The following is a 12,848-nucleotide window of genomic DNA, read 5'->3' on the forward strand; positions in this document are numbered from 1 at the left end:
TAGAAAGCTTTATAAACCATTAGAGAAAGACCTACTGTGAGCTACGAGGTTTTTAATGTGTGGTATCTGTCAGCCCGCATTATTTCAACTTATAAATATATTTTTAATAATGTTTAACAGGGAATTTCTGCTGAAGAACTACATTACCTATGATTCCGCAAAAAAAGTCACCATCAGGGAATCGAAATAATCAAGCCGCGTGCTCCCATGAAGCACTGAAACTGCTTAAATATTTGTACATTTTGTAATAAACGTAAAATACACTGTTTCTATATACACAGTCAACACATTTAAATGAATAATTTCATTACAACATGTGCAGTGCTTCATGGGATTGTAGTTCTTTCCCTCATTAAAGCTTGATTTTTTTTTATTTAGCCTACATTTTTCTCTAAAATGATGGAAAATTTAAATATCAGGACTTTAACCTATAATACATTAAATTATTGTGTAACAGAGATTTTAACCTATTCCCTAAATATGTTGCTCGGAAGGTGAGAAGATGATCGTCTCTCCAGTCAGAGAATAGCTTTGTTGTTTTGCACCGGAAGAAGAAACAATGACGTTCCTTTTATTTCTTAAAGATACATGTCACTTTTCAAAGACTGAATCCTGCGATCTTTTGTTGTAAATAACACATTTAGCTTTGTTTGTGTGTGTTTGTGAAGTGAAATCTCTAAAAATTATCTCTGCTATGGAGTTTGTTTTCCAGTGGAGTGATCCCTTGCCTGAAATCTCGTGGAATCTGAGCTGTCACTCAAACCTCGCGATATTTGATTACTGTTGGCGGCTGAGGGCCCGTCCCTTCTTTACAGGAAAGCAGCTTCTGACATTTGAATGAAAAACACCCTCCCAAAATCGCAAAAACTATGGCTTCAGCTCTGGAGCAGTTTGTGAATAATGTGCGGCAACTTTCCGCTCAAGGTACGGACATTTGCGCGGCTCGTGAACTCTCAGAATAACGGATGTGGGCTAACTAGCCGAATGCTAAAAGCTGTTAGCGTGATAGCATGCTAGTTGTTTATATTTCAGACAGTAACACATGGTATTTGTGTGTCTTATTCTGTTCGTCCAACGTGTAATAAAAAATCTAAACGCTGCGGAATATTTGCACCTTATTACCGCTTAGCTTTTATATTAATGAAATGACTGGACGTGTCATGTTAGCTGAGTCATTTATAAAATATGGCATAAAATAACAATTACAAACCCGTAATTTCTTCTCTGATGGCATTGACATGGATAAAAAAATCAACAGCTTTTATAGTAGAAAGTTCTTAGCCAAATGGGGGGGAAATTGTATATTTCTTATGCTGTCATTAGATTGAAAACATGTTTCTCTTTTTTTCAGAAATTCTGGTCAGATATTAATAAATATGCAATTACCAATAAAGTCAAAGAAACTCCATTTAAAATAGTAAATTGATATAATGACAGAATAATATACATTTACAATGACCGATACATCAGAATGTGATGCTGATTTATTGTAAATGGACTTACTTTAGAATAGTTTCGAATAATCATGTTTTCATGCATAATAATGTCTCTTGTTCTTCTCAGGTCAGATGACTCAACTATGTGAGCTGATCAATAAAAGCGGGGAGCTTCTGGCCAAGAATCTCTCCCATCTGGACACTGTTCTCGGGGCGTTGGACATCCAAGAGCACTCGCTTGGTGTTTTAGCTGTTCTGTAAGTCAGTGACTTGTTGAAGGATTAGTCCACTTCAGAATTAAAATTTCCTGATAATTTACTCACCCTCATGTCATCCAAGATGTTTATGTTCATGTCTTTCTTTCTTCAGTCAAAATGAACTTGTTGAGGAAAACATTCCAGGATTTTTCTCCATATAGTGGACTTCACTGGGGTCCAAATGTCAGTTTCACTGCAGCTTCAAAGAGCTCTACATGATCCCAGACGAGGATTACGTAATGCGTGGGGCATCACAGAGCAGTGCAAGATGAGCATTTGTGGTTAAAAAGTCTATCATTTTTATTTTTTTTTTTTTGGAAATTGACCAATCATTTCTCTAGATAAGACTCTTATTCCTCGTCTGGGATCATGTAGAGCTCTTTGAAGCTGCACTGAAACTGACATTTGGACCTTCAACCCGTTGAACCCCAGTGAAGTCCACTATATGGAGAAAAATCCTGGAATGTTTTCCTCAAAAACCTTAATTTCTTTTCGACTGAAGAACGAAAGATATAAACATCTTGGATGACATGAGGGTGAGTAAATTATCAGATTTGAATTCTGAAGTCAACTAATCCTTTAGTCCCATTTAAAGGTGCAATATGTAATATTTTTGCAGTAAAATATCCAAAAGCCACTAGGCCAGCGTTATATATTTTGTTCACTTGAGTACTTACAATATCCCAAATGTTTCCAACTATTTGTAAAACGTGAGAAAATTGCAATTTTAATCAAGGCTCCGGGACGTGTGAGGAGTTGCATGTCAATGGCGTCATACCCGCGTTACCCTCGGTTTCCGGTTTTATTTTGTAGAAACCATGAAAACACCAAAGACGCTTTAATATTTACATGTTTTAATAGGCAACTGTTTTGATATATTTATAGACAGAAAACGAATTGTTATATAGCTCAAAACGTTTAGTCTTTTTTTCTCCATCATATAATATGTTTTAAAATTATTTGCATGCCATTTATTAACACAAGCCATCCAGCATTTAATATGATATTGTAAAATCGATCTATCTTACTTAGGGATGTGCAACAATTAATCGCGATTAATCGTTTGCAAAATAAAAGTCTGTGTTTACATAATATATGTGTGTGTTCTGTGTATAATAATTATGTATATATAAATACACACACATACATGTATAAATTTGAGAAATATATGCATGTTTAAATAAATATATATCTTTATATATATTTTATATTACATATAAATATAAATTTTGTATATGTAAACCTAACATTTTTCTTTAATATATACATGTATTTGTCTGTATTTATATATACATAATTATTTTACACAGAACACACACATATATTATGTAAACACAGACTTTTATTTTGCAAACGATTAATCGTGATTAATCGTTGCACATCCCCAATCTTACTGCAGTGTGTAACAGTGTCTCACAGCAGCCGCCGAGCGAACGCACAGAGTAACGTTATAACATCATTTTCAACACTCTCAAATGTATCTAATATGATAAACAGAGCTGCGTTACCTCATACTCATGACCGGAAAAGCGGAAGCGGCGCCGGCGACTGTGTCATAATAAAAGTCCCGCTGCTCGTGAGGCGTGTGTTGATCAATCGCTCCAGCTCCTCGTTCAGCTCCACAACACTCGCTCCTGCTCTGCTTCATACTACAGTAACGTTAATAATCGCATCCATGAACATGACTTCTTCCCGACTGTAATCCCTATTCTTTTGCACCATCCGTTGAGGTGGAGACCACATGTCCCAAGATTCCTCTCAAACTTGGCGTCGTCAAGCTACGCCTTTGTTTTCAATATGCCTCTAGTGACCTCTAGCGGACAAAATTATTACATACTGCACCTTTAAACTAGGAGTTCATGAAGTGTTTTGTGGCCATCTGAAGGAGTCACTGTGTCTTTTAACTGCCTTGCAGGTTTGTGAAGTTTTCCATGCCAAACATCCCTGATTTTGAGACCTTGTTTTCCCAAGTCCAACTCTTCATTAGCACCTGCAACGGAGAGCACATCCGATACGCCACAGACACCTGTACGTAAACACTATAAAGTTAAATGCAGGGTTTTCATCGCACTGTTTTGTTTTGTATTCCTCTTTTAAAGTTTTTTTCTACTTTCAGTTGCTGGTCTGTGCCACCAGTTGACAAATGCCCTGGTAGAAAGAAAACAGGCAAGTCTTTCTGTCATTTTGGAGTTGTTATCTTTAAATTAAAAGAGTGATGTTAAGTTTCTTGTTCTTCACAGCCCTTGCGTGGGATAAGTATACTTAAACAGGCCATAGACAAGATGCAGATGAACACAAACCAGCTTACCTCAGTGCACGCAGACCTGTGTCAGGTGAGTCTGAATCAGAAAACGTTTTTGTGCCGTTACATGTATATAGATAATTAAAGATTCATTTGAGGAGCTGTTGTAAGCTGGAGTGTAGTAAGCAGAGTCAACAGTAAACGCATATTATGCTGTGGTAATGATATTACAGGGATGTTTTAAAGAGTTAGTTCACCCAAAAAAGTCATTAATTACTCACCCTCGTATCGTTCCACACCCGTAAGACCTTTGTTCATCTTCAGAACACAGATGAAGATATTTTTGATGAAATCCGAGAGGCATATGACTCGTCCATAGACAGCAATAGCAATATAACCACCACTTTCAAGGTCCAGAAAGGAACTAAAGACATCCTTAAAACAGTCATGTGACTGCAGTGGTTCAACCTTAATGTTACGAAGAGACGAGAATACTTTTTGTGCACAAAAAGTAATTTTCATACGTTGTGTACATCCAGCGCATCCAGGTTCTACGTCAGAACGCCGACTCATTGTTGGCTGACTCAAACGCATGCATCATGCTGATCATGTGATCAGTTTTGGCCAATACTGAGCTGGCATTCGGACATAAACACGGAAGCTTCACTGTGTTACTGCGTCACCTGCGTAGGAGACTGACAGGGAAGAGAAGAGATTGTTGCATAAAGTCGTTTTTTTTGTTTTGTTTTTGTGCATAAAAACTATTCTCGTCGCTTCATAGCATTAAGGTTGAACCACTGCAGTCACATGACTGTTTTAACAATGTCTTTTGTACCTTTCTGGACCTTGAATGTGGTAATTTTGTTGCTTTCTATGGGAGATAAAAAACCTCAGATTTCATCAAAAATATCTTAATTTGTGTTCTGAAGATGAATGAAGGTCTTACAGGTGTGGAACGACATGAGGGTGAGGAATTTTTGGGTGAACAATCTCTGTCTGGGGAACCGTCCCCTTTGATTAGTCTTTTGGTATTATTTTGTATAGAAGTAAATGGTTCCTAATTTAGAGGGAAATATTACCATAGTGCCATAAAAATATAAAGAATACATACAGTTGTGGCCAGAATTATTAGCCCCCTTCATAAATGTGATCAAAGATGACTCTAAAAATAAATCTGCATTGTTTATCCTTTTGATCTTTAATTCATAAAATTAGCAAAAATCTAACCTTTCATTGAAGGAAAAGAATTGAAAGTGGGGGGAAAATAACATTAAGAAATAAATGTTTTTCTCCAAAACACGTTGCCCACAATTATTAGCACCCCTAGAAATTCTTATGAGTAAAATATCTCTGAAGTATATTCCCATTCATATTTAAAAAATTTTAGCTCACCAGGGTGATCATGAACATGAAATTGTCCAGCTATGACTTCCTGTTCCACAGGAGTATAAACATGAGGAAACACAGAGGCCAAATTCCCTTAATCATTCATCACAATGAGAAAAAACAAAGAAGTGCAGCAAAAGATTGTTGAGCTTCACAAAATAGAAAGTGGCTGTAAGAAAATAGCTGAAGCATTGAAAATCCCCATTTCCACCATTAGGGCAATAATTAAGAAGTTCCAATAAACTAAACATGTTACAAATCTGCCTGGAAGAGGACATGTGTCTAAATCATCCTAATGTGCGGTGAGGAGGAAAGTTTGAGTGGCCAAAGACTCTCCAAGGATCACAGTTGGAGAATTGCAGAGATTAGTTGAGTCTTGAATCTCAGAAAGCCTAAAAAAAAATGATCAAAAGCACCTACATCCCCACAAGTTGTTCGGGAGGGTTTCAAGAAAAATCCTCTACTCTCATCCAGAAACAATCTCCAGCATATTCAGTTGTCAGACAAGACTGGAACTTCAAACGGGACGAGCTTCTATGGTCAGATCAAACTAAAAAAAGAGCTTTTTGGCAGCAAACCCACCAGATGGGTTTGGTGCACACATGGATAAAAAGTGCCCCATGCCCATGGTTAAATATACTGCTGGATCTTTAATGTTGTGGGCCTATTTTTCTGCTGGAGGTCCTGGACAACTTGTTCAGATACATGGTATCATGGATTCTACCAAATATCAACAGATAAAAAATCAAAACCTGACCACTTCTGCCAGAAATCTTATAATGGGCTGTGGTTGGATCATCCGTCGGGACAATGATCCAAAACAAACATCAAAACCAGCACAAAAATGTGTCACTGGGCACAAAATGAAGCTTCTGACATGGCCATCCCAGTCCCCTGACCTGAACCCTAAAGAAAATGAGTGGAGTGAACTGAAGAGAAGAAGCACCAGCATGGAGCTGGAATCTGAAGGATCTGGAGAGATTCTGTATGGAGGAATGGTCTCTGATCTCTTGTCAGGTGTTCTCCAAACTCATCAGGCATTATAGGTGAAGACTCAAAGCTGTTATCTTGGCAAAAGGAGGTTGCAAAAAGTATTGAATAAAAGGGTGCTAATAATTGTGGGCAACGTGTTTTGGAGAAAAACATTTATTTCATAATGTGACTTTCCCCCCACTTTCAATCCTTTTCCTTCAATGAAAGGTTAGATTTTTGCTCATTTTATAAATTAAAGATCAAAAGGATAAACAATGCAGATTTATTTTTAGAGTCATCTTTGATCATATTTACCAAGGGTGCCAATAATTCTGATCACCACTGTATTACTGAAATAAAATAAAGTGCATTCATTTAATGAAAAAAATAGTTTTGAGTGCAGAGGATGTGAACTGTAAGTGATGAATACCAGAGGGTTAAACAGACTCTTTCAGATCATTTGATGTTTATTGTGCAACTAATGATTCGGCTCTGTATTTACAGTTATGCCTATTAGCTAAGTGCTTCAAACCGGCAGTCCCGTTCCTGGAGCTGGACATGATGGATATTTGCAAGGAGAACGGAGCGTACGATGCAAAGCACTTTCTATGTTATTACTACTATGGAGGCATGATCTACACGGGTCTGAAGAACTTTGAACGGGCACTGTATTTTTTTGAACAGGTATTCATTTTTTTTGTACAGTCTTTGTGTTTTGCATGCATTTTTTGGGGGTTGTGCTGTGCGGTACACTCAGCTCATTATACAATACATATCAAGATATTTTGAACAAAATTAAAAAATAAAACTGAAGTTAAAATAACAGATTTATTTCAGAAAGAGAATCAGAATCAGAAAGAGCTTTATTCCCAGGTATGTTGTTTACACATACTAGGAATTTGTTTTAGTGACAGAAGCTCCACAGTGCAACAGAGTGACAGCGACAAGACAAGACACATAATAAAGAGAATAAAATAATAATATACAAATTTACAAGATAGACAAAGTGCAAAAAACAATATATATATTATAGACAATTGTATGTACAGTTATGTGTGCAAATTGAGATATAACTGTCGGTTTCTAAAACATTAACAATTTTCATTAACTTTGTTGTACATACAACTTAAAAAAAAAAATTGACAATATTTCAAGATTTAATTGAACCTTCTGTATGTATTGACTAGGTGTGTCACTGCACAATAAAACTGAATTTTAACATAACATTAGAAATAGGATAGCTGAAACCTGAGAACTTCTTAAAGCAGTAAAACGATGACACCAGAATAAAAATATTCATGATTCTGAACCTGAAAATACAGAATTATACTATACGTAGAATCAGACATTCGGCATTATCAGGACCCACAAATATTGCCCCATTGCATTATTATAAATTATATTCAACAATAAATATAGTAGTTTAATGTAGCACTGTTACTGAAACTCTGTAAACTTTCATTTTTTCTAACGCAGTACACTTGCGCTTTCAATGCAGGTGTTCGTTTAATCTGTAACGCTTTGAATCATCATACTACCAAAACTAAAAACGCGATATGGTGAGTTAAATGATGCTTTCACTGTAAATGATGTTTGCGATTTCACTTTGAGGCGAGCCGTTCCAGCGCATATGCGCTTCAGATAATCAGTTCTAATCGCAAAGCGTGTCAAAATGACTATTCCCAAACTTTTAGTTCATGCAAAAATTAACATTCTCTCTTCATTTACTCCCCCTCATGTCGTTTTCACGTGTCACGCACACGTACGTTTGAACGTCCTTGTTTACTACAGTATGTGCATTGCAAGTCTGTTCATCATATAAAGCAATTGTGTCTCCTCAGAAGATTTGAATTTGGATTAGATCGCTCGATTTATTATTTTTTACGCTGCCTTTATGACCTTTTAAGTTTTAGGGGAATTGACTTTAAATGGAAGGATAGAAATCTCTCAGATTTCATAAATAAAATATCTTCATTTGTGTTTGGAAGTTGGTTTGAAACGACATGAGGGTGAGTACATTTTTGGGTGAATTATACTTTATAAATACGGTAAGCTGAGTCTTGGATAAAACTATATCGCGAGTCATATAGTTTACATCAACGATGCATATGTTAGTACACTGACATTTAATCATTTTGAGTTTTATGCCCCAAAAATACATAATAAACAACATTCCCTACATACTAAAACATGCCACATGCAGACTTCATAAAAATCATTGAATGATTGCCCTAATGAAGCAGAATTGATTCATTGAGATGAATCAAATTTGATGACCAAATAAAAAAGCACATTAAAATTCATGAAAATTATGAACATATTGTAAATATCCAGTATATTTTGCTCATCATGTCTAATTTCCCAGTAAATAATTATCTGTTCTACTCTTCTAGCACCTAATATGCCCCTTTTCACAAGATGTAATATAAGTCTCTGGTGTCAGCTCAAAATACCCCACAGATCATTTATTCTAGCTTGTCAAATTTGCCCCTATTTGCAAAATATAGCAAAAACACAGCGTTTTTGTGTGCGTCCCTTTAAATGCAAAATGCTTTGCCTCGCTTGCAAAAACAAAATGCAGGCAGCATGGGTGGAAACGTGCAGATAAATGGGCGGTAATATTATAGTAACATTTTCTGGGTTGGTAGATGCACCGGGGACCCAATTTTAGCACTTAAATAGTCCGATTTTCATGATATGTCCCCTTTAGGAGAGTCTTTCTGTCTTATCCTCAGGCAATAACCACTCCAGCAATGGCTGTCAGTCACATCATGTTAGAAGCTTACAAGAAGTACATCCTGGTTTCCCTCATCCTTCACGGCAAAGTCCAGCAGCTTCCCAAATACACGTCACAGATCGTGGGCCGATTCATCAAGGTAAGCCTTTCTGCCTCGACATGTGATGTGGTGTTTCTGCTCTTACTCTGGACTTGGACTGAGTTCAGGAGAGCACTTTAAAGGCCCCGTAAGCTAATCATCTTTTGTGTGTTTGTGATGTAAAGCCCCTCAGTAATGCTTACCACGAGCTGGCTCAGGTGTACGCCACCAACAACCCCGCAGAGCTGCGCCTTCTGGTCAACAAACACAGTGAGACGTTCGCACGAGACAACAACACCGGCCTGGTCAAACAGTGCCTGTCCTCACTCTACAAGAAGAACATTCAGAGGCTAACCAAGGTCTGAAGTTGCAGTAATCAGATGTATTTTATGTTTTGCAAATCTGAGTAGAATTGCAGATGTGCTGATGAACTAAAACAGTGATCTCTGTTTTTGTGATTGACAGACATTCTTGACATTATCCTTACAAGACATGGCAAGTCGAGTTCAGCTGTCCGGCGCTCAAGAAGCCGAGAAATACGTCCTACATATGGTAGGAAATCCGCCTCATAACACACACAGCTCCCAATCGGATGTGTTTATTTTGCAATCTTTGCCAGTGGGAAGTTCGAAAAATGGCATTTTTGCAGTAGCATTATTAATCAGCCACAATAAAGTATTTTTTGATAATGTGTAAATTTTCATTCAATTAAAAAGCCTAATAAGAGTAAGTAATTATGTTTAAGCAACTAAGGAATGTGCAGCTGCTCTATAACTATGGAAGTTTGTTTCCACCACAGAATATGAAAATACAAAAGGTAATTGGCTTTTTATTTCTGACTTTATTTCTCACAATTGTGAGTTAGTCTGAGAAAAAAAAAGATATAAACCAATGTTATTTTAGTTTTTTATTATAGTTTTATTCATTTGAATTTTATTTGAATTAGCTTTTCTTTTTATATTTGTTTTCATGTTAATTTTAGTTTAATATTTAGACATTTCAGCATGTGCCTTTGTCATTTTATTATTATTTTTAAATATTGCTTTTTAGGTTTAATTTATTCTTTATTTTAGTTTGAGTTATTTCCAGTTATTAATTTTAGCGCTTCAGCATTCTAATTTTCTGTTAAAGTTTTTCAACTTATATTTTATTTTTTAATTTTTCTCATCTCCTTAATCATTTCTTTCAAGGATATTTGAGAGAAAAATTAACAACATGCATAACCAATATCAATCCATTATATAATGCTCAACAAATAATAGTCTACAGATCATATATATATATATATATATATATATATATATATATATATATATATATATATATATATATATATATATATATATTATATAAAAGTTTGATTCACATAAATATGCATTTCATTTAAAATTTCATTTTAGTTTATTTCCAGTATAATAATTTTAGTGCTTCAACATTCAAATTTTTTGTTAAAGTTTTTCCTTTTTTTTTTAAATTTCGGCTTCATTTCAGTTAACAGAAATATTTTTAATAGTTTTAGTATTAGTTAACGATAATAACCCTGTTATAAACTCGTAGTTGCAAGAGGAAAAAAGTCAGAATTGTGAGATAAAAAGTCAGGATTTCTTTCGTTTTTTTTATTCCGGGGCAGAAACAAGCTTCCATATATAACCCTGTGTTAACTTAAAATAATACAAAGTATTTTTGTTCTAATATTTGTATTATTTCCTGTTGAGAATCACTGGACTTTCACTGAAATTGTTGTGGTGACTACTGGAAATATTTAATTTAATCAATTTGTCTTGCATGCTCTGCTTCATATTTGTTTAATATTTAAGGATTGTTGGTGCTCAAATCTTTCCTTTTTCGTCTCCCAGATTGAGGATGGAGAGATTTATGCAAGTATCAACCAGAAAGACGGCATGGTCTGTTTCCATGACAACCCTGAGAAATACAACAACCCTGCAATGCTCCACAAAATTGACCAAGAGGTTTGTAATCATAAAACAGTGCTTTTCTTAATTCACTGCTGATGTGGAAGAGAACAGGACCATGAAGCCTAAAATACCACCAGAGAACATGCAATCTATATTTACACCCTCATTATTTTTCTCATCTCCTTAATCATTTCCTTCAAGGACATTTGAGAGACAAATTAATAACATGCATAACAAACATCAGCCCATTATATAATGCTCACCAAATAATAGTCTGAAGATCAGTATATAAATAAATATTTATATATACACACACACACATTAGTTTGATTCACATCAATATGCATTTCATTTTTAAAAAATCTGTAAGCTTTTTTAATTTTTCATGCTCACTGAGCTGCATTTATTGCAAAAATACAGTAAAAGCAGTTAATGTGTAATTTTACAATGACAATTATCACAGCTGTTTTCTATTTTAATATATTCTTATATTTTTATTGCAAAAATACAGTAAAAAGAGTTATTGTGAAATGTTGCAATCATTACAGCTATTTTAATTTGAATATATTCTTATATTTATTATTCTTATATTGCAAAATGTAATGTATATGAAGAAATGTCAGATTTGAATTAAACTATAAATGCAATATAATACGTTTATGCCCAACTGATGTTATGCATTATATTCTGTTTGTTGATGAACGTTATTTTGTAATGTTAGCAGATATTTAAACATCGTTATCTGTTTTTGACTCTTAAGCAGATGCTGAAATGTATAGAATTGGATGAAAAACTAAAGTCCATGGATCAAGAAATCACCGTTAACCCCCAGTTTGTGCAAAAGGTACCAGTTTGAGCAAGTTCATCAATCAAAGCTTTTATAACCAGGTTGTGATTCCAGCATTCATTTGGGTCTGTTTCCACTTTTAGAGTATGGGAACGCAGGAGGATGACGTCGGCAGCAAGACGTCAAGCTACTCTTGAGGCTGTTGGGTGGATCGCTGCGTTCGCCACGTCCCCTTCCTCATCCCAAAGCTGGAAAACCTTCATATTCTGTTGAATATGGACTATATTGGAGGAAAACATAAATGTGTGGAATGACCCTTTTTTTTTTTTTTTTTTTTTGGTTCTGTCACAGTGCACCGTAAACAAGAACTCATTTTTGTCAGTGTTTATTTATCAATGCTTGGTTGACATGCCACTGCATCATTTATGATCATACGAAATAAAGATACTGGACTTCTTTGTTCAAAAGAATTACATTTGGATACTTGTCTTTATTGCAACACCACAGAATAAATAATCTTAAAATCATATATTATGACCAATATTATCTCCACAATGCATCTACAGGCTCCATTTAGTGCATTGACATTTACACAATCGTTTGACAGCTCAAAGAGTGACAGCTTCTCTAATGTCATGCTCTTCCACCCAAAGACCGTCTCATCCATCAGTTGATCTAATGTTTTGTTCACCCTCGAGCCGAATGTTCTTTGCTGTTCCTACAATGATTCAGCAGCAGCAGCAGCAGCGACGTGGCTCGTGGTAAAGGTGTGCTGTTGTTCCAGTCCTCTAGAGGTCTCTCATGATTTGGGCTATACCATAAATAGATTACTCATCACATACCCAGGAACTAATGCTACTTGAGCCTGAATTCCACGAAAACATGTTTAGGTCATATTATGAAAGAAAATGATGGGCATTTCAAAGCAGGCTTCATTTTCTTTTATTATTATTTATAAGAAATGTATGATTTTGGGGTGTTTCTTCAGAGGAGCGTTGTATATTTATGCGTCGCTTCCAAAATAGATCATAAAAAA

General features: G+C 35.4%; 1 protein-coding gene across 2 annotated transcripts; it reads left to right on the forward strand.

The window, feature by feature from the left end:
* The first annotated feature begins 747 nt into the window (after positions 1 to 747).
* Positions 748 to 12,282, forward strand: cops3 (COP9 signalosome subunit 3). 2 transcript variants are annotated; one of them, XM_048171089.1, is made up of 12 exons: positions 748 to 924; positions 1,564 to 1,693; positions 3,609 to 3,721; positions 3,810 to 3,859; positions 3,934 to 4,026; positions 6,798 to 6,977; positions 9,029 to 9,169; positions 9,295 to 9,468; positions 9,575 to 9,661; positions 10,966 to 11,079; positions 11,786 to 11,869; positions 11,956 to 12,282. In XM_048171089.1, exons 1-12 carry the CDS (start codon positions 870 to 872, stop codon positions 12,007 to 12,009), a joined length of 1,275 nt encoding a protein of 424 aa, XP_048027046.1. In that variant the 5' UTR covers positions 748 to 869; the 3' UTR covers positions 12,010 to 12,282. The 2 variants fall into 2 exon arrangements, with proteins under 2 accessions (XP_048027046.1, XP_048027047.1); XM_048171090.1 differs by having other exon boundaries at positions 753 to 924; positions 11,789 to 11,869.
* Positions 12,283 to 12,848: the final 566 nt, after the last annotated feature.

The sequence above is a fragment of the Megalobrama amblycephala genome, linkage group LG20 (assembly GCF_018812025.1).
Source record: "Megalobrama amblycephala isolate DHTTF-2021 linkage group LG20, ASM1881202v1, whole genome shotgun sequence".
Taxonomy (NCBI): Eukaryota; Metazoa; Chordata; class Actinopteri; order Cypriniformes; family Xenocyprididae; genus Megalobrama; species Megalobrama amblycephala.

Excerpts from the sequence above, each read along its gene's own strand:
- cops3 (XM_048171089.1), top strand. The coding sequence starts at position 870 with ATGGCTTCAGCTCTGGAGCAGTTTGTGAATAATGTGCGGCAACTTTCC. Across the intron at positions 9,170-9,294 it reads TCGTGGGCCGATTCATCAAG|CCCCTCAGTAATGCTTACCA; the intron begins GTAAGCCTTTCT and ends TGTGATGTAAAG. Across the intron at positions 9,469-9,574 it reads ACATTCAGAGGCTAACCAAG|ACATTCTTGACATTATCCTT; the intron begins GTCTGAAGTTGC and ends TGTGATTGACAG.